The sequence below is a fragment of the Triticum dicoccoides genome, chromosome 5A, assembly GCF_002162155.2.
Source record: "Triticum dicoccoides isolate Atlit2015 ecotype Zavitan chromosome 5A, WEW_v2.0, whole genome shotgun sequence".
In the NCBI taxonomy this organism is placed as follows: domain Eukaryota; kingdom Viridiplantae; phylum Streptophyta; class Magnoliopsida; order Poales; family Poaceae; genus Triticum; species Triticum dicoccoides.
Window position 1 is genome coordinate 374308677 of NC_041388.1, and position 21459 is coordinate 374330135.

General features: G+C 51.5%; 1 protein-coding gene across 1 annotated transcript; it reads left to right on the forward strand.

Annotated features, from left to right (window-relative positions):
* Positions 1–10905: 10905 nt before the first annotated feature.
* Positions 10906–12855, forward strand: LOC119301601. Its single transcript, XM_037578595.1, has 2 exons — positions 10906–11987; positions 12804–12855. Exons 1-2 carry the CDS (start codon positions 11308–11310, stop codon positions 12829–12831), a joined length of 708 nt encoding a protein of 235 aa, XP_037434492.1. The 5' UTR covers positions 10906–11307; the 3' UTR covers positions 12832–12855.
* The last annotated feature ends 8604 nt before the right edge of the window (positions 12856–21459 follow it).

The window sequence follows — 21459 nt, forward strand, 5'->3', positions numbered from 1 at the left end:
GGGGAGTGTGATCTACATACCTAGTAGATCGACAACGGAAGCATTTGGTTGATGTAGTCGTACGTCTTCACGATCCGACCGATCAAGCACCGAAACTACGGCACCTCCGAGTTCTAGCACACGTTTAGCTCGATGACGATCCCCGGACTCCGATCCAGCAAAGTGTCGGGGAAGAGTTCCGTCAGCACGACGGCATGGTGACGATCTTGATGCACTACAGCAGCAGAGCTTCGCCTAAACTCCGCTACAGTATTATCGAGGACTATGGTGGCTGGGGGCGCCGCACACGGCTAAGGAATAGATCACGTGGATCAACTTGTGTGTTCTAGGGTGCCTATGCCTCAGTATATAAAGGACCAAAGGGGGGAGGCTGGCCGGCCACATAGGGCGCGCCAGGAGAGTCCTACTCCCTCTGGGAGTAGGATTCCCCCCCCCCCCAATCCTAGTTGGAATAGGATTTGTCGAGGGGGGAAAAGAGAGAGAGGGGTTGGCCCCCTCTCCTTGTCCAATTCGGACCATGGGAGGGGAGGGGCGCGCGGCCCATGTAGGGCTGCCTCTTCTCTCTTCCACTAAGGCCCATCATGGCCCATTTAGCTCCCGGGGGGTTCCGGTAACCTCCCGGTACTCCGGTAAAATCCCGATTTCACCCGGAACACTTCCGATATCCAAACATAGGCTTCCAATATATCAATCTTTATGTCTCGACCATTTCGAGACTCCTCGTCATGTCCGTGATCACATCCGGGACTCTGAACAACCTTCGATATATCAAAATGCATAAACTCATAATATAACTGTCATCGTAACCTTAAGCGTGCGGACCCTACGGGTTCGAGAACAATGTAGACATGACCGAGACATGTCTCCAGTCAATAACCAATAGCGGGACCTGGATGCCCATATTGGCTCCTACATATTCTACGAAGATCTTTATCGGTCAGACCGCATAACAACATACGTCGTTCCCTTTGTCATCGGTATGTTACTTGCCTGAGATTCGATCGTCGGTATTCCAATACCTAGTTCAATCTCGTTGCCGGCAAGTCTCTTTACTCGTTCTGTAATACATCATCCCGCAACTAACTCATTTAGTTGCAAGGCTTAAGTGATGTGCATTACCGAGAGGGCCCAGAGATACCTCTCCGACAATCGGAGTGACAAAACCTAATCTCGAAATACGCCAACCCAACATGTACCTTTGGAGACACCTGTAGTACTCCTTTATAATCACCCAGTTACGTTGTGATGTTTGGTAGTACCCAAAGTGTTCCTCCGGTAAACGGGAATTGCATAATCTCATAGTTATAGGAACATGTATAAGTCATGGAGAAAGCAATAGCAACATACTAAACGATCAGGTGCTAAGCTAATGGAATGGGTCATGTCAATCAGATCATTCTCTTAATGATGTGATCCCGTTAATCAAATAACAACTCATTGTTCATGGTTAGGAAACATAACCATCTTTGATTAACGAGCTAGTCAAGTAGAGGCATACTAGTGACACTTTTTTTGTCTATGTATTCACACATGTATTATGTTTCCGGTTAATACAATTCTAGCATGAATAATAAACATTTATCATGATTATAAGGAAATAAATAATAACTTTATTATTGCCTCTAGGGCATATTTCCTTCAGTGTTTTCTCTAGTGGTGTCATGTGAACGTCGACTACATGACACTTTACCATTGTTTGGGCCTAGAGGAAGGCATTGGGAAGTAATAAGTGGATGATGGGTTGCTAGAGTGACAGAAGCTTAAACCCTAGTTTATGCGTTGCTTCGTAAGGGGCTGATTTGGATCCACTTGTTTCATGCTATGGTTAGGTTTATCTTAATACTTCTGTTGTAGTTGCAGATGCTTGTAATAGGGGTTAATCATAAGTGGGATGCTTGTCCGAGGAAGGACAGTACCCAAGCACTGGTCCACCCACATATCAAATTATCAAAGTACCGAACGCGAATCATATGAGCGTGATGAAAACTAGCTTGACGATAATTCCCATGTGTCCTCGGGAGCGCTTTACTTTATATAAGAGTTTTTCCAGGCTTGTCCTTTGCTATGAAAAGGATTGGGCCATCTTGCTGCACTTTATTTACTTTTATTACTTGCTACTCGTTACAAATTACCTTATCACAAAACTATCTGTTACTGATAATTTCAGTGCTTGCAGAGAATACCTTACTGAAAACTGCTTATCATTTCCCTTCTGCTCCTCATTGGGTTCGACACTCTTACTTATTGAAAAGGCTACGATAGATCCCCTACACTTGTGGGTCATCGATATCCCCGAGTTTAGGACTCCATCAGCCTTGAAAGCTGGTTCAACAATTCTTAGGTCACCGGCCTTGAAAGCTGGTTCAACAATTCTTCCCGTCTCTGATCTTGAGGATCGCTGAGGTGTATCCAAAGAGTTCACACGCCGGGTATCCTAGGAGTTCACACGTCGGGCATCCGAGGGCCGCTTTTAAGTGCTCAACCTTTATCAATGCCTTATTATTGCCACACATCAGGTTCGAAGTTTTTTCCCGTGCGGCGGTGTCCTCTTGCAATCGAGCTCTAATGTCAGACTGCATCCGAGGTGTCTTTTTATAGACTAGATCCAATGCCCATTGGTATCCGAGGTGTTATAGATTACCTCCGTCTTTGAAAAAGTTGAAGAAGTTCATCCAAGCTTAATGCCGAGAAAGCCCTCTAGGGAGCCAACCACTCGCATATGTACTTTATGCCAGACTGTTTCTGTCGGGTGGTTGGTGCGACATATGCCAATGGATGGCTTATCATTGTGGGAGCCAATAAAACATCGCCGGTGCCTGGAAACGGGATAAGGCGAAGACATGCATGCCGGCGAATCTTACCCAACTTCAGGGCTCTCCGTAGAGATAACACCCCTAATGCTGCTCTGCGGGGTCTCTGCATGATCACTAGCTCGGTGGATTGCTACAGAATGCTCCTTGAGCTGTTCGGTGAAAGGATGAGGGAGGGCCAGGCTAGCCCGCTCCTCTTCTCCTTGTGGTGTCTAAAATCTATCCAAAGAGTGATCTCCCCTGCATGGGAACCCTGGGGGTTTATATAGGCCTACCCCCCAGGGGTACAATGGTAATCCGGCTGGGCGTGGGCCCCAGCCGTCTGTGTCTACGCCCGCCGGCTTCTCCGTCGACTGGTGGGGCCCGCCGACTGGTAGGCCCGCCGGCTGCCGACCCTTTGGCCGACAGGCTGGCCCCACCGCTCGGGGGTCTTGTCGGGGGCTGGTTACTGTTACCTTGCCCTTGGTGACGATGGCTTTGTCGTGGTAAGCATGGCTACAGTGCCGCCGCGAGGCGGCTCATCACTGTAGCCTTACCTTCTCTTGTCTCCTTAATGAAGCACCTCCTTGGAGGGAGAGAGCCGGCCGACTGTTGTAAGCCGGCCATACCCTTGGCCGACTGTAGGAAGCTTGGCCGCCTTCGGGATCTCCCTGACTGAGGGGGCCCGCCACCCACGGGTCGTACTAACCCCTCGCCGTGGGTGACGTCACGATCGTCGTGGCAACAGTGCCGCGCCGGACGGGGATGGCCACCCCATACGGTGCACTGTGGCCATGTGTGCGCCGGGATTCGGGGGTGGCAGGCTTTACTGTAGCCACGCCCCGTCTTGTCGCCATTATGTGGGTGCAGACTCTGAGGGCAAGATCTTAGCCGCCTGCTGAGGGGCCGGCTCCTGGGAGTTGGTCCTTTTACGGCCGGCTTCTGGAAGTCAGCCTTCTCGTGGTCTTGTTTCTCAAGGGTTTCAGGGCTGGGCTTCCTTTGCGCAGCCGGCTTGAGAGGTAGCCGGCTGGGGGGAAAACGGCCCCACGTCTTGGAAGCTTGGAAGCTTGTTCGGCCTATAATTTTTCTGAAGTACCAGGGGAAGCCGGCTGGGCTACCCGTGGTCATTTACTCCGATAGTAGTCCCCGAAACTGGTTGGGCTTCGAGGCAGAAAAAAGTCGAGGAGCCCAGTCAGCTTCCTATCTTGAGGAGCCGGGAACCAGAAGCCGGTTTCGACTAGGCGCGCCGTCTCTTAAAGATCTCGAAGTTTGAAGGCGGGTGCCAATCGGTGCGCGAGTCCGGCTATGAACTGACCGCTCGTCGGCAGCGTGCCACGTGGCATCCTCCGGATGGAGGGGCCTGCCAGTCCACGCGCGCGACGGGACGCCGCCACAGTTCTGGGGCCCGCCACTACAGGGCCTCGGCCCACGCGCGGATCTTCTGCGGCCTGGACGGACCACGCGCGCCCCAGTGGCGGTTTCCCCATGCCGTAATGGCGCAATAATCGCGGGGCGTGGGGGGAGTGGGTGCAGTTAATCCCACGCCCCCCACGTCCTGCCTCCTCAGCTTCGCCGCATGAGGTATAAGTAGGGGTAGAGGAGGGGAGCGCCAAAACGCTCGCGCACTCTCCCTCGCTCCGCCCCCTCCTTCTTCTTCCTCCTCTTGTCACAACAGCCACCTGCCGCCGCTCGGCCTTCCTGCCAATCTTCTTGGCTCGCCGTCGCTTCGTTCGCAGCTGGGTCGTGCGCCCTCCTTTTGTCATACCTTCCTTGCCGCCGCACCGTCCCCATGGCGTTGTCGAGCTCCTGGGACGGCTCCAACGTCCATGAGGACCATGTCGACTTCCTCCGTCGGACGCGGCGGTTGTCGGGCACGGATCTCGTACGGGTCTGCCTCGTGCCGGAGAGGGAGATCTCGCCGGCGCCAGAAGAGGATGAGCGGGTGATCTTCCGCTCGCACTGCCTGCACGGCTTCGGCCTACCGTCGAGCGGGTTCCTCCGCTCGTTCCTTGAATTTTATCATCTCCAGCCGCATCATCTCACTCCCAATGCGGTGATGCTGCTGTCAGCCTTCATCACCCTGCGCGAGGGTTTTCTCGGTGTCCTCCCCACTCATGAACTGTGGGGAGAGTTCTTTCAGTGCAAGCTCGGCACCGTCATCGCGGGCGTGCCCGCCCCATGTGGTGCCTTCATCGCTATGCGGAGGGCGAGCGACAACAACCCGTTTCCACTCATCCCGCTGATCCAGTCGTTGAAGCTCTGGCAGAAGTCCTACTTCTACGTGAAGAATATTGCTCCGCAAGGCGACTTCGTCAACCTGCCGGCTTACATAGCCGGCCCGCCGGCTGGGAGGCAGCCTTCATGGTCCTTTCGGTCCAGGTCACTGTCTGCGGGCAGGTCCGCCTCCGTTGCCCGGCTCCAGGTGATGATCCAGTTGGAGGGTCTGTCTGGGGCCGACCTGGTGGCCGCCTTCGTGGAGCGCTGGGTGCTCCCGCTCCAGGGCCGACCTCATATGATTTGCCAGATGAGCGGCCGCTTCGACCCGTGCCGGCTAAGCACCAAGGAGATGCCTCACGCCGAGGTGTCTTACATGGTGAACTACATCTCCAACTGCAAGCTCACCGAGGAGTGGCAGTATGGCAAGGTGCCATACTCTCGCGCCAATCCTCCACCGGTGGTAAGTTTCTCTTCCTCTTTGCTCGTTGCTGAGTTCATGGTGGCCGACTCCTCACCAGCCGGCCTTTCTTTGGCAGAACCCCATGCTTCCGCCAGCAGCAGGGGACGCAAGGGTGGAACGCCAGTTCCTCCCCGACCGTATGATGGACGATGTAGATGACACAGACCTGGGGGCGGCCGCCATGGAGGACGAGGTCGCGAGGGAAGGCGGTGACGCAGGCGGGTCCGGGCTCGGGGCCGGCTTCGAGGACTGGCCAGATGACGACAAGGCCGAAGTCATCGCGCGCCGCCGACTGGCGCCCGAGCACCATGGTGCGGGCCCATCCGCCGGGCCGACTGCCCAGGGCGGCGCGCAGAAGCGCTGGGCCACGTCGACCCACTTCAACAGTCGTCCGAAGAAGCCCAAGAGTACCGCGGCGGCGACCAAGCGGGACGAGGCGGCCGCGAAGGCAGCCCGCTTCCGCAAGGTGGTGAAGCAGCCGCAGGCGGTCTCAGCGTAAGTGTCGCTGTTCTTATGCCTTTCTTTTTTCTTCTTCTTCGGTTGATGTTTTTCCAGACCCTTTTTCTCAATTTATCAAACAGGGCCCCTCTTTCCCTTGGGCGAGTCCCGGCCGCCTCCATATTCGGAGCCGTAGGAGGGTCTTCAACCTCGCGCCGGGTAGATCCCCGCGCCGACCTCCTAGAGGCGACGGAGCAGAACACGCAGGAAGTGCGAGAGGAGCGGGAGGCGGAGGAGCGGAGGGCGGCTCGGGAGGCAGAGCAGAAGTCGGCGGAGGCGCGAGCCGTCGCAGCCGCCAAGGCCCAGGCGGAGGCCGCAGACGCGGAGAGGGAGGCGGAGGCCCTGCAGAACCAGCCTCCGCAGTTCTTCATTCCCCTCCGTGCCGCGGCTCCTGACACCCCTGTGCCCCCGTTGGAGGAAGCCGGCCGCGGCCAGCCAGAGATGGAGAGGGAGACGGCGCCATCGCTGCCGACTGTGGCGGGCCGAGAAGGCCGGCCTGAAATGTCGCCAGCGCGGCCGGCTGAGGACGAGCCGACCGTGGGAGGGGATCTTGTGATCTCGTCACCGCTTCACCGGCGCGCGGGGAAGGTGACTTCAGCGCCGGACGTGCAAAAGATCGTGGACGCCGGCTCGTCTGCCCAGGACCTAGAAGCGGCCAGCGATAGCTCGTCCGGGTGGACGCCGGGCGGCGGGACAGCCGTGCTGAATGTGGCAGCGTAGGACGTCCGGAGCCGGCTTCAGGCCCAAGCCACCGCACTGAAGCAGTACACCCAGGAGTTTCTCACGACGCGGTCGGTTATTCGGGTGAGTCCTCCTGCTCCTTTGATTGCTTTTAATTTCTTCCGTCGGGGTGCGTCAGCGCACCCACTGGGTGTAGTCCCCGAGTTCTGAGCCGGCTGCTGAGCAGGCGGCTTGGAACTTATTGGAAAGCTTGATTACCATCTTGTTCTTACTCACGTCCCTTGTCTTCTCTGCAGGAGTACCACAACCTCCACACAGCCGCCTTCAACTCCCAGGCCCAGGAGTTGAATCAGAAAGCCACTGATCTGACCGAGAGCCAGAGTAAGCGCTCCGTTTTTTCTTTTAAGTGGGGGCGCGTCAGCGCACCCACTGGGTGTAGTCCCCGAGATTTGGGCCGACTACCGAGTAGTCGGGTCCGATCTTTTCCTGATGACTTCTTTCTTTATATTGCAGGGGCCAATGCAGACTTGAGGAGCCAGCTGAGCGGAGCCTAGACCGCCCTTCGTGTCAAGGAGGCCGAGTGCACCGTCCTGACTCAAGAGCGTGACCGCCTGGCCAAGAGGTTGGCCGACCAGGAGGAGAGCCACAGGGCGGCCCTGAAGGCGGCGCAGGACAGCGAGGCCGCCCTCAAAGCCGAGTATGAGACCGAGGCGACAAACTGGGCCGAGATGAGGCAGGCGCTGAGCCAAGGCTGCAGCTGAGTGGAAGACTCGATTGATGGTAGGCCGCCTTCTTCTTTGCTTCCTTGCTTGCCTTCTACTATCTGATTCATTTTTTGATTCTATGTCGCTGCTTTCCCCTTTGCGCAGATTACTTCCCCGGCTACTCAGCCGCCGCCACCCAAGCCATCGAGGCCTACCGCGACACGCGACGGCAGGCGGGGGCCGAGATTGCGCCGAATGCCAGCCGGTCACTTGAGGAGCAGCTTCTGGGGCTTCAAGCCCGCCTGCAGCCGGCCCATCGCATGCTCCGCCGTCTTCAGCGTGCCGGAGCGCAAGTGCTGGCCACCCTCTGGCCTAGCGAGGTGATTCCACGCACCCCAAGTCGGACCGTCGACTGGCTGGAGGTCGCAGTCGGCCGCTTCGAGGCTTGGAAGGCGTCAGCGGCTCGCTCCGGCGCCGGGCGGGCTCTGGAGTTCGTCTGGGCTTGGTATCCTAGGCTGAACTTGGACCAACTGAGCACCTGGCGGCAGGAGGCTGACGAGGAGCTGGAGGCGGTGCGGACGGCTATCATCCAGCGTGCCTCGGATCGCCGAGTACACCGATACCAGTGCCTTTGCTCCTGAGGTGGATGACACCGGCGTTGCTCAGCCGGAGGAGTGCTTCGGGCTGAACCCGGCCGAAGGTGAGGACTCGGCGGAGGAGATTGCCTCCAGTGATGAGGGCGAAGAGGAAGAGGGAGAGGATGACGAAGACGCTGCGCCGGATGGTGAAGCGACCAGCCCGCCTCAGCCCGATCGTGCTTCTAGCAACAATGCCGAGACTCGCCAGTCGGTCACTCCTCCAGCCGGCACCGCTGACTCCGCCAACCTGCCCCACTCGCCTGTTGCTCCCCTGGCTTGATCCGCCATCCTAGCTTTCCTGTTTGTTACTTCTTTGAACAATCTTTAAATTTGCACAGTTCCAACCACTGGGGTGTATTCAGACTATGTTGAATGCTGGCCTTTCGAAGGTCTTTTGTGTAAATATTATGCATGTGTTTGGCTTTCGCTTATGTTTGCTTTTTATCCTTTGGCTTTTTCCTTTGCCGCCTTCCCTTGGTCGCCACCTTCCCAGCCGGACAGCTGCTCTGCAGTCTGTGGCCGGAGAAGGACTTGGTCGTTTTTGGGAAGGCAAGTACTTGAGCTTTCTCAGATTGCAGCAAGGTGAGCAGGAAGTCGGCCAGCCGACTGCTCTAGTAGTCGGCTGGCGGGGTGGGAGGTCGGCTCGTGTTATATAAGTTCGTTAGTCCTTAGCCTTTTTTCGCGTGGGCATCCTTTCCTGCCCTTGGCTCTTGCCAGTCGGATAGTCGTTTCTTCGAGCTGCGACTTTTGGCAAGAGGGGGCTTGGGTGCCGGCACACTACTTGTCTGGCTGCAGGTGGAACTTCAGATATAACTTGAGGCGGCGAGTCCCCGGGCCGACTGGTCGAACCCGGTGCCGAACGAAGAAAGCAAGTGTAGCAACATAATTGTATGCGTGATACTCATCTTTCATAGATAAAAGAGGGTAGTCCCCGAGTACTCCTCAGAGCACCCCTTGTCTCGTACTTAGTACAAAAGGTAGCGTGCTACGTACTGCTTTTTAACTGTAAAATCTTCGGAGGAGATTGGCGTTCCACGGTCGGTCCGACTCCTCTCCGGAATCGTCTCTCTTGCGTGCCTTCGGCTTCTGCGCGTCGATTAGGTAGTAGGAGTCGTTGCCTCAAGCTCTGCTGATGATGAAGGGGCCCTCCCAAGGGGCCGAGAGCTTGTGCTGGGCGGCTGTTCGCTGGATCAGCCGGAGCACAAGGTCGCCCTCTTGGAAAGATCTTGGCTTGACCTTCCGGCTGTGGTAGCGGCGCAGACCCTGCTGATAGATGGCGGACCGACTGAGAGCTAACAGCCGGCCCTCTTCCAGCAGGTCGACGCCATCTTCTCGTGCTTCCTTGGCTTCCGCCTCCGTGTGCATGGTGACCCGAGGCGAGTCGAACTCGATGTCAGTTGGGATGATGGCCTCGGCACCATATACAAGGAAAAAAGGGGTGAAGCCGGTCGATCTATTTGGGGTAGTGCGCAAACTCCAGAGGACGGCCGGCAGCTCGTCGAGCCAGCAGCCGGCCGAACGCTCCAGTGGCACGACCAGTCGGGGCTTGAGGCCGGAGAGGATGAGGCCGTTTGCTCGCTCGACCTGGCCGTTTGACTGCGGGTGGGCAACGGACGCTAGGTACAGTCGGATGCCGCGTGTTACGCAGAAACGTGCCAGTGCTCCCTTTGCAAAGTTTGTGCCGTTGTCGGTGATGATGCTATGCGGTAGGCCATACCGGGTTATAATATATGCGACGAATGTGACGGCAGTTGGCCCATTCAGCTTTTTGATCGGCTTCGCCTCAATCCACTTGGTAAATTTGTCCACAGCGACGAGCAGATGTGTCATGCCACCGCGTGCCGTCTTGAACGGGCCCACCATGTCCAGCCCCCAGACGGCAGAGGGCCAGGTGAGGGGGATGGTCTTGAGTGCAGAAGCCGGCAGGTGTTGCTTGGAGCTGAAAACTTGGCACCCTTTGCAGTTTTTGACTAGTTCCTTGGCATCTTCCAAGGCAGTCGGCCAGAAATATCCGTGGCGAAAAGCCTTGGCGACGAGTGATCTTGAGGCTGCGTGGTGGCCGCATTCGCCTTGGTGGATGTCCCTGAGGATTGATGTGCCCTTCTCTAGTTCGACGCAGCGCTGGAAGACTCGAGTGACGCTGCGCCTAACAAGCTCTCTGTTGACGATTGTGTAGGCTCCGGCTCGGCGTTGAACTTGTCTTGCCGAGATCTCGTCGGTTGGCAGCTCTCTTGTAACGCCCCGACACCGATGTGCCAGGTGTCTTCCAGTTATTCGCTGTCGTTGCCATGTCATTTGCTTGCGTGTTGCATCTTATCATGTCATCATGTGCATTGCATCATCATGTTTTAAAAACTTGCATCCGTCCCGGTCTCCCCATTCCTTCCGTTGTTCGTTCTGAGTCCAGACACACTTGCACGCCCCGCGGCATGTCCGAAATTTTATTTTATAAGTGACCGGGAAATGTTCTCGGAATGGTTTGAAAGTTGGCGTGCGGTCTTATTTTAGTGTAGGTAGACCGTCTGTCAAATTTCATCACGTTCGGAGTTCGTTTGATAGCCTAACCGATTAACTATAGCGGCAGTATAGCCGGTCTAACGTCGGACGTTTTCGGTCTCCGAAAATAGTTGCTGGGCCTCTCTCTTCTCTTCTCTCAGCTCGAGCCCTTCTGCACAGCCCACAAGTTCCAACCGACCCCTCGCGTGCGTGTCCGAAACTTCCCCGGACGTGACCCGGACAGTCGTCACCGTTGGATCCGAATCATCCCCAAACATCTACAAAACGTCTCCGTTTTGTTAATATGGACTTCCTAACCTATATTTTCTCAGCCGTCCGATTTAGATCGAAGGGCTTCCCTTAGTCTGCATATAGACCCACTCACTATGTAAACAGCCTAACCCTAGTTTCTAGGCGAGATGTCCCATCCATCCTTCCCATCCGCCGCCACCCGACCAACTCCCCTCTTCCTCAGGATCTCCCTCGCTCCAAATCAGCAACCACCACTTTCCCCTCCTCGATTTTGGCACCGAACGAACTAGTCACTCCTCTCGATCCACCTACCAGCAGCGCCTGTGCTCCCATCACCCTCAAGCTCCCACCTCCAGATCGAGTAGGAGGCTCGATGGCGAGCTCCTGAAGCCCACCATGCCAAGCGCCTCGTCTAGGGACTCTGCACCGTTCCCCTGCTTTCTCCCTTGTGTCTCTTCCCTCCCTCCTGTGCTGATCTACCTTCCCGTCTCTCTCCTCTTGCAGCAATCAGCAGGAACCCTGACAGCCGAGCTTCGCAGCGCCGCCCTCGACCAGGAGCCCCGCCTGACTCCATGGCCGTCGTCCCGAACCTCTCCTTCGCCCGCGCTGCCGCCATGGATTGGATCCGGCCGGAGCTTCTCATCCGCCTCACCTCCCGTCCTGGCTGCAAGCTACCGCCGCCCGGATCCTCCCTGAGCTCCAAGTTCTCGCGCCGCCGTGCCTGCTGCTTGCTTCATCGACCCGAGCACGCCCGTCCCTCCGCCACCACGCTAGTAACCGCCGCTGCCATGGTCTACTGCTTTGCCAAGTCCCTGCACACGCCCCTGCCCTGGCGCCTTGGCCTCGAACACTGCCGCCCTGCGTCGCCTGAAGCCGCCGTGCCATGCCTGAGTCGAGCGCGAGCTCGAGGTCGAGCCGCTGAACGCGCCCATCCTGTAGCTGCATCCTCACTGTCTTCCGCACCCCCGTCGGCCCTTTGCAGCCACGATTGCCGCTGCTGTGCTCGTCTGTGTCCCCGGCTTCGTCAACCACCGCCTCCTCCTCTGCTTCGAGCAGGAGGACGAGAAGCGCCCGATCCGTTTTGTCCTCTCGTCAATGCCCACGCGTGGCCTCTGCGCTCGTTGACTGCAACTGGGTCGGCCTCGCCCCAGGCCCAGCTCACCCTCCATCGCCCAGCGCCAGGAAGGCCCAGCCCCGCGCCGCTTCTTCCTCAGCCCAGCGGTTCCTCTCCAGATCTGGGCCGAAGCCCATGGTGAGGCCCAGCGCCTCCTGTGTATTTTTTTTGTTCTTTCTTCTCTTTCTTTATTCTCTGTTGGGCCTCTGCTTAGTTTCAGCCCGTTAGGTTTTTTTCTTAGTTGCGATTTTATCAATTTCCAGGGGCATTGCACTTTTGCAGATCAGCCCTCATACATCATGCATATCATATCTCACAAACGGTGCATCATATGTAAAAACTTTAAATATGAAACTTGCTTAGAATTTTGTGTAGATTAATAATTTTCCACTTTCATCTATGTTTAAAATGTTTAAAATGCTGTTTGTTTAAATTTTCTCCTATGCCATGTTAAAAATGATTTAATTCATATCTAAATAACCGTAGCTCCGATTTTAATAAACTTTATATGTAAATGGGGTGGAAAAATGCCTAGTTTAACATGGTGGCATCATTTTGCATGTTTGACAACTCTAAAATTGTGTTTAGGGCATAACAGTACCAAACCTAATATATGCATATGGGGATTTACCGGAATTGTTGTTCGTTGCTTCCGGCCTCATTTAACCTTGACTAGCTAGGTAGTTTTGTTGTGCTTCACCCCTTGCCATGTTAATCAACATTTAATATTGTTGAGTACCTAAATGAGAGAGAACTAAATAAGTCACGTGGTGTTTCGTCAATATGCAACTCGTTGCATATTGAGCTCCACTTAATTTGTAGGATTGTTTGTGCATTTTGCCATGCCATGTATCTTTAAACCGGACATGCATCATACTTGGTTGTGTATCATGCCATGCTTATGTCATGGTTGTTTACTATGTTGTGTGCTTCTTTCCGGTGTTGCTTCTTCAGGTTGGATCCTGTAACGTCGCGTTTGTGAGGATCCGTTCGTCTACGTCTGTTTGTCTTCCTCATGGACTCGTTCTTCTTCCTTGTGGGATTTCAGGCAAGATGACCATACCCTCAAAATCACTTCTATCTTTGCTTGCTTAGTTGCTCGCTCTTTTGCTATGCCTATGCTGCGATACCTACCACTTGCTTATCATGCCTCCCATATTGTTGAACCAAGCCTTTAACCCACCTTGTCCTAGCAAACCGTTGTTTGGTTATGTTACCGCTTTACTCAGCCCCTCTTATAGCGTTGTTAGTTGCAGGTGAAGATTGAAGTTTGTTCCTTGTTGGAACATGGAGATGTTGTTCCTTGTTGGAACATGTTTACTTGTTGGGATATCACAATATCTCTTATTTAATTAATGCATCTATATACTTGGTAAAGGGTGGAAGGCTCGGCCTTATGCCTAGTGTTTTGTTCCACTCTTGCCGCCCTAGTTTCCGTCTTATCGGTGTTATGTTCCCGGATTTTGCGTTCCTTACGCGGTTGGGTTATAATGGGAACCCCTTGACAGTTTGCCTTGAATAAAACTCCTCCAGCAAGGCCCAACATTGGTTTTACCATTCGCCACCTAGCCTTTTCTTTCCCTTGGGTTCTGCAGACTCAAGGGTCATCTTTATTTAAACCCCCGGGCCAGTGCTCCTCTGAGAGTTGGTCCAACCCAGAGCACCGTGTGGGGCCGTCCCTTGGCAACTTGGGTTACGTTGGCTCCCGTACGCTTAGCTTATTCGGTGTGCCCTGAGAACGAGATATGTGCAACTCCTATCGGGATTTGTCGGCACAACGGGTGGTCTTGCTGGTCTTGTTTTACCATTGTCGAAATGTCTTGTAACCGGGATTCCGAGCCTGATCGGGTCTTCCCGCTAGAAGGAATATCCTTCATTGACCGTGAGAGCTTGTGATGGGCTAAGTTGGGACACCCCTGCAGGGATTTGAACTTTCGAAAGCCGTGCCCGCGGTTATGGGCAGATGGGAATTTGTTAACGTCCGGTTGTAGAAAACCTGAAGTTAACCTTAATTAAAATGCATCAACCGCGTGTGTAACCGTGATGGTCTCTTCTTGGCGGAGTCCGGGAAGTGAACACGGTGTTGGAGTTATACTTGACGTAGGTTGTTCTAGGATCACTTCTTAATCATACTTTTATCGACCGTGCTTTGCCTTCTCTTCTCGCTCACATTTGCGTATGTTAGCCACCATATATGCTAGTCGCTTGTTGCAGCTCCACCTCATACCTTTTACCTTACCCATAAGCTTAATTAGTCTTGATCGAGAGGGTGTGAGATTGCTGAGTCCCCGTGACTCACAGATACTTCCAAAACCAGCTTGCAGGTGCCGTTGAACCGTGCAGATGACGCAACCAAGCTCAAGGAGGAGCTCGATGAAGATCTTGTCCTTGGTGTTGTTTCTTTCTAGTTGATCAGTAGTGGAGCCCAGTTGGGGTCGATCGGGGATCTGTGTAGCATTTGGGGTAGTCTTCTTTTATTTTGGTTCCGTAGTCAGACCTTGTTTGTATCTGGATGATGTAATGCTTTATTCATGTAACTGTGTGAAGTGGCGATTGTAAGCCAACTATGTATCTCTTTCCCTTATGTATTACATGGGTTGTGTGAAGATTACCTCACTTGCGACATTGCTTTCAATGCGGCTATGCCTCTAAGTCGTGTTTCGACACGTGGGAGATATAGCCGCATCGAGGGCGTTACAAGTTGGTAATCAGAGCCTTCCCCGACCTTAGGAGCCCCCCTGCTTGATCGAATTAGCTGTCGAGTTGAGTCTAGAAAAATGTTTTGAGTCATTTTGGATTTATATATCGGAGAGTTTAGGAATTCTTTTTACTCCCCAATCCCTTCATCGCTCTGGTAAGGCATCCTGACGTAGAGTTTTGACTTTTCTCTTCTCAAATTTCACTAAAAAATTTTAGGATCACGCAGGTATCTTGGAATCGTTCCAATGGTTTTGTGACGAGAACATTGTTCTTGGTGCCTCCTGACATTTAGGGGTTGTGGCAGTGTCCCGGGGAGTTGAGCTTCGTGGTGTTGTCGTCACAATTTTATCGTTGCAGTTCTGGAATACCTGAGTTTAGTTTCGCCGACATCGAAAATCTCTTTTATGCAGTTGTTGGTGAGATAACCTCGACGCCACCCAGTACTGGGGCGGGAGTTCGGGAGTATTGCCATAACTTGTATAACGGATGCTTTTCGAAGGTTGAGGTAGACGATTTCCGAAGGTTTCTTGGTTATGTGTTGAAGGATGGATACAGCTGGATGTAGGATTTGCTAGTTTTGGGTGAGATATTATGCTTCCCCTGTATCCCCAACACCTGATTGCATAACCGGAAAGTTTCAGGAGTTTATAAGTGGGAATTCAAGTAGCTCTTAGGATATCTTTCCGACGGATGTATGATATGAAATTGGGGTTCGACGTCTAGTGGTCCGCCTATTCACGGTTGGTTTTATAGTGGTCTCGTTGTGTCTTAAAGAGTCCTTGGCTATGCCGACTCGGGGACGCTTCGTATGTCATGTGCACTGCCTTGCACATGATGGTGTTGTACGATCGAGCCCGTGTAGGCCCCACCACGAAAACTTCGGACGAAATTTCTATCATATGTTTGTTTTGGCTTATAATGCAAGCCAATACTTTGTTTTGTTTTGAGTTGTGGTATTCGAGTTGCTTCGATGTCAAATGTTGATTCCATACCTTTTCTAAACGGTGTTCTCATACTCCGATGTGGATACCAATCCTTCTTGATCATCAAGATTGTCTTGTTAATCCTTTTCACCGGCGTGTTTCTCTTCAAGTGGATCTAATCATTTCAACATCCGCAAGATCAACTCAAGCTCTTTCAACGATGTTTGTTTCATCCTTCCCAAGGTGCCTTTGTTTTTCCTACTCTCCCTCCCTTTGTTTTCTTCAGGGACTCAGATTTCTTATTCAAGTATCCTTTTATGGATGAGAAGTCTCTCCATTCTTTTCCGTTAATGTTCTTTTCCGTTGATTCTCAGGAATATGCTAACGAAGCTTCAAGTTCGTCATTCGTCATTCTTTTCTTCTCCGGTGGATTCAAATGAAGCTTTGGTGTTGATCATATCCTTTTTCCTCGTTTCAAATACCTTCTCATGCTGGTGCACCTCATATTCATTCACTTCTCGCTATTTAATTGTTCCGGAGTGCTCAAGATATCTCGAAGATTCATGTTTTCCACTCTGCATTCATTCAAGATCTTTCGAGGTTGTTATCTCATTCAAGTCATTTAATTCAACCGGTGCAACCTCTCTTTCAAATCATTCAATGGTGTTTTCTTTTGAGTGGGCCCTAACCCATAGGTATTTTCCCAGAATCTTACCTGACTCTTCTTATTTTCTCGGAGCTATTCTCAAATTTCTTTTGAAGTTTGACGTAAGAATGATTTATCATCAGTCAAATGCTTTTCTCCAAGATCTGTCGAATTCTTTTCATCGTTGGCTCAACCTCTTCGTTTTGATTCTTCCAGAGTGTCTAAATAATTCTTGGTGGTGTTTCTCGTCGTCATTCTCAACATTTGAAGACCGAAGAAGAGTTTTTCCTCCATATCTTATCCGTTCTCTCAGAGACTCGTGGTTCTAGCTTGATCCCATCCTCTCATAATTGTTTTGATCGTGAGAATTCTTTTCACCCATCCGGAGCAATTCAAGATTCTTTTCAGTTTGTTTCTCCGAAGCCCATCATCTAAGATTTATTCATTCTCAGCTTTCAGCTATGGTTCTCCAAATCTTACCGGTGCATCATTCAAATATCCTGTAGTCATCTCGTGATATTTTCATCCACTTGCATCTAGATGGTCTCAAGTATCTTCGGTCATTTTCTAATTCTTCCCGGTGTTTCCTTATGTTTTCTTCATTCGTTTTTAATTCTTACGGTGGTGCATTCAAGATTTCTCTTCCTTCGTTTATCATATGAATTCATTCGTTGTTTCAACCCTACCGGTGGTTCGTTGAAGACCTTCTCAAGTTTGTGCTATATCTATCTTAATCCTTTCTACGAGAATAAGTAGTGTGCCAAATCCATCGTTTGTCATCAATTTAATTGGTGAAGGATAAGCATAATGTAATTCTTATTCTTGCTTCATCGAGTAAATTCAATTCCTTAGTCCGGAGGTTCATCAAAATTCTTGACTTCTTTTGTTCATCTTTCTTTTCTAGAGCTCCAAGTTATTTCAATTATATCACCATGGAGATTCATCTAAATCATTGCAGGGATTCACCTTGTGTTTTCAATTCCTCTTTCTTTTATTCTTTTGTTACCGGAGTTTCTTCATGAAGGCTATACATAATGGTTGATCAAGGATTTAATTCCTTCTCAAAGTGTTCATTGAGATTCTTTTCAAAGGAGCTCAAGCTTTCTTCATCTTGCTATCCGGAGTGCATTTCTTTCTACCGTATCATTGAAGGTGGTTTTACATCATTCTTGATAATTTGGGTTCATGTTTCATGATTCACATGTTGTTAAGAATGAGGTATTTTAAATCCATCAATCTCTTCTTTGGAGTTATCTTGGGTTATATTTCACCTAAAGCCTTCCCTAAGGACTGCTGATATCTATGGTGCTTATAAAGGACCCAAGTTCTTCTTTATACTCCCGGCGAATACTTTCTTGTCTCCTTGTTCTTATCAATTCAATTCTTTTCCCATGAGTGGCTGGGTGTCACCTCATAATTGGAGATGTATTCCATAAGACCATATCAAGTTTATTCTTTTCGTTGTTGGTTTTCCAACAACTCCATCCCAGTTTTTGTTGAAAGCATGCTCTCTCAAGATCTTGTTTTTCTCCCCCGTTCATTCCATTCCATTCTCTCTTTTCTTCCGGAGGCTTTGTGATGTTGATCTTTTCAACACATCTTCTTGTTTTGTCAGGATCGTGTTCTTTTCGTGCTTATCCATTTAACTGGAGTGTCATGCCCTCTTTTCAAGTTCCCATTCTGTCAAGTTTTGGCTCCCTTCTCAACCGGAGTGCCGTCTAAAATCGTTCTTATCCTTTGTGCCATTCTTTCTATAGTTTCGGAGGCAGTGTGTTGTTGATTTCATCAAGCTTACTCTCATCTTGTCAAGTTCTTGTTTGATTCTGGAGTGCTATCCAAATTATTTCATTCCTAATCCTTCTCTATCTGGTTTAAACTGGAGTGGTTTCAATATATATCTTGCCCTTCAACCTCAAGGTTTTTCGCAATGTTCCTTGTTCCTCTTTCCTAACGGAGTGTTTTTCACTTCTTTCATCTTCATTGTATTCTTTTCTTTCAATTTGTTCAACCTCGCAAGGTTCTTTGGTTTCACTCGTTTGTCAAAGAAGCAACTTAGTCTTACCTCTTCTCTTTCTCTTCCGTTTTTCCCTCCGGTGCCATTCTAGATCTCGGGACGAGATCCTCTCGTAGTGGTGGAGTGTAACGCCCCGACATCGATGTGCCAGGTGTCTTCCAGTTATTCGCTGTCGTTGCCATGTCATTTGCTTGCGTGTTGCATCTTATCATGTCATCATGTGCATTGCATCATCATGTTTTAAAAACTTGCATCCGTCCCGGTCTCCCTGTTCCTTCCGTTGTTCGTTCTGAGTCCAGACACACTTGCACGCGCCTACGGCATGTCCGAAATTTTATTTTATAAGTGGCCAGAAAATGTTCTCGGAATGGTTTGAAAGTTGGCGTGCAGTCTTATTTTAGTGTAGGTAGACCGCCTGTCAAATTTCATCGCGTTCGGAGTTCGTTTGATAGCCTAACCGATTAACTATAGCGGCAGTATAGCCGGTCTAATGTCGGACGTTTTCGGTCTCCGGAAACAGTCGCCGGGCCTCTCTCTTCTCTTCTCTCAGCTCGAGCCCTTCTGCACAGCCCACAAGTTCCAACCGACCCCTCGCGTGCGTGTCCGAAACTTCCCCGGACGCGACCCGGATAGTCGTCACCGTTGGATCCGGATCATCCCCAAACATCTACAAAACGTCTCCGTTTTGTTAATTGGACTTCCTAACCTATATTTTCTCAGCCGTCCGATTTAGATCAAAGGGCTTCCCTTAGTCTACATATAGACCCACTCACTATATAAACAGCCTAACCCTAGTTTCTAGGGGAGATGTCCCATCCATCCTTCCCATCCGCCGCCACCCGACCAACTCCCCTCTTCCTCGGGATCTCCCTCGCTCCAAATCACCAACCATCAGTTTCTCCTCCTCAATTTTGGCACCGAACCAACCAGTCACTCCTCTCGATCCACCTACCAGCAGCGCCTGTGCTCCCATCACCCTCAAGCTCCCACCTCCAGATCGAGTAGGAGGCTCGATGGCGAGCTCCTGAAGCCCACCATGCCAAGCGCCTCGTCTAGGGACTCTGCACCGTTCCCCTGCTTTCTCCCTTGTGTCTCTTCCCTCCCTCCTGTGCTGATCTACCTTCCCGTCTCTCTCCTCTTGCAGCAATCAGCAGGAACCCTGGCAGCCGAGCTTCGCAGCGCTGACCTCGACCAGGAGCTCTGCCTGACTCCATGGTCGTCGTCCCGAACCTCTCCTTCGCCTGCGCTGCCGCCATGGATTGGATCCGGCCAGAGCTGCTCATCCGCCTGGCTGCAAACTACCGCCGCCCGGATCCTCCCCGAGCTCCAAGTTCTCGCGCCGCCATGCCTGCTGCTTGCTTCATCGACCCGAGCACGCCCGTCCCTCCGCCACCACGCTAGTAACCGCCGCTGCCGTGGTCTACTACTTTGCCAAGTCCCTGCACACGCCCCTGCCCTGGCGCCTTGGCCTCGAACTGAAGGAAATATGCCCTAGAGGCAATAATAAAGTTATTATTTATTTCCTTATAATCATGATAAATGTTTATTATTCATGCTAGAATTGTATTAACCGGAAACATAATACATGTGTGAATACATAGACAAACAAAGTGTCACTAGTATGCCTCTACTTGACTAGCTCGTTAATCAAAGATGGTTATGTTTCCTAACCATGAACAATGAGTTGTTATTTGATTAACGAGGTCACATCATTAGTTGAATGATCTGATTGACATGACCCATTCCATTAGCTTAGCACCCGATCGTTTAGTATGTTGCTATTGCTTTCTTCATGACTTATACATGTTCCTATAACTATGAGATTATGCAACTCCCATTTACCGGAGGAACACTTTGGGTACTACCAAATGTCACAACGTAACTGGGTGATTATAAAGGAGTACTACAGGTGTCTCCAAAGGTACATATTGGGTTGGCGTATTTCGAGATTAGGATTTGTCACTCCGATTGTCGGAGAGGTATCTCTGGGCCCTCTCGGTAATGCACATCACATAAGCCTTGCAAGCATTACAACTAATATGTTAGTTGTGAGATGATGTATTACGGAACGAGTAAAGAGACTTGCCGGTAATGAGATTGAACTAGGTATTGGATACCGACGATCGAATCTCGGGCAAGAAACATACCGATGACAAAGGGAACAACGTATGTTGTTATGCGGTATGACCGATAAAGATCTTCGTAGAATATGTAGGAGCCAATATGGGCATCCAGTTCCCGCTATTGGTTATTGACCGGAGATGTGTCTCGGTCATGTCTACATTGTTCTCGAACCCGTAGGGTCCGCACGCTTAAGGTTACGATGACAGTTATGTTATGAGTTTATGCATTTTGATGTACCGAAGGTTGTTCGGAGTCCCGGATGTGATCACGGACATGACGAGGAGTCTCGAAATGGTCGAGACGTAAAGATTGATATATTGGAAGCCTATGTTTGGATATCAGAAGTGTTTCGGGTGAAATCGGGATTTTACCGGAGTACCGGGAAGGTTACCGGAACCCCCCGGGAGCTAAATGGGCCATGATGGGCCTTAGTGGAAAAGAGAAGAGGCAGCCCTACATGGGCTGTGCGCCTCCCCCTTCCCCTAGTCCTAGGTGGCCGGCCCCCTCTCTCTCTTTTCCCCCTCCGCGAATCCTATTCCAACTAGGATTTGGGGGGGGGGGGGGAATCCTACTCCCAGAGGGAGTAGGACTCTCCTGGCGCACCCCTTGTGGCCGGCCAGCCTCGCCCCCTTTGGTCCTTTATATACTGAGGTAGAGGCACCCTAGAACACACAAGTTGATCCACGTGATCTATTCCTTAGCCGTGTGCGGTGCCCCCAGCCACCATAATCCTCGATAATACTGTACCGGAGTTTAGGCGAAGCCCTGCTGCCGTAGCGCATCAAGATCGTCACCACGCCGTCGTGCTGACGGAACTCTTCCCCGACACTTTGCTGGATCAGAGTCCGGGGATCGTCATTGAGCTGAACGTGTGCTCGAACTCGGAGGTGCCGTAGTTTCGATGCTTGATCGGTTGGATCGTGAAGACGTACGACTACTTCCTCTATGTTGCATCAACGCTTCCGCAGTCGGTCTGCGTGGGTACGTAGACAACACTCTCCCATCTCGTTGTTATGCATCACATGATCTTGCGTGTACGTAGGAAACTTTTTGAAATTACTATGAAACCCAACAGTGGCATCCGAGCCCAGGTTATTTATGTTGATGTTATATGCACGAGTAGAACACAAGTGAGTTGTGGGCGATATAAGTCATACTGCCTACCAGCATGTCATACTTTGGTTCGACGGCATTGTTGGACGA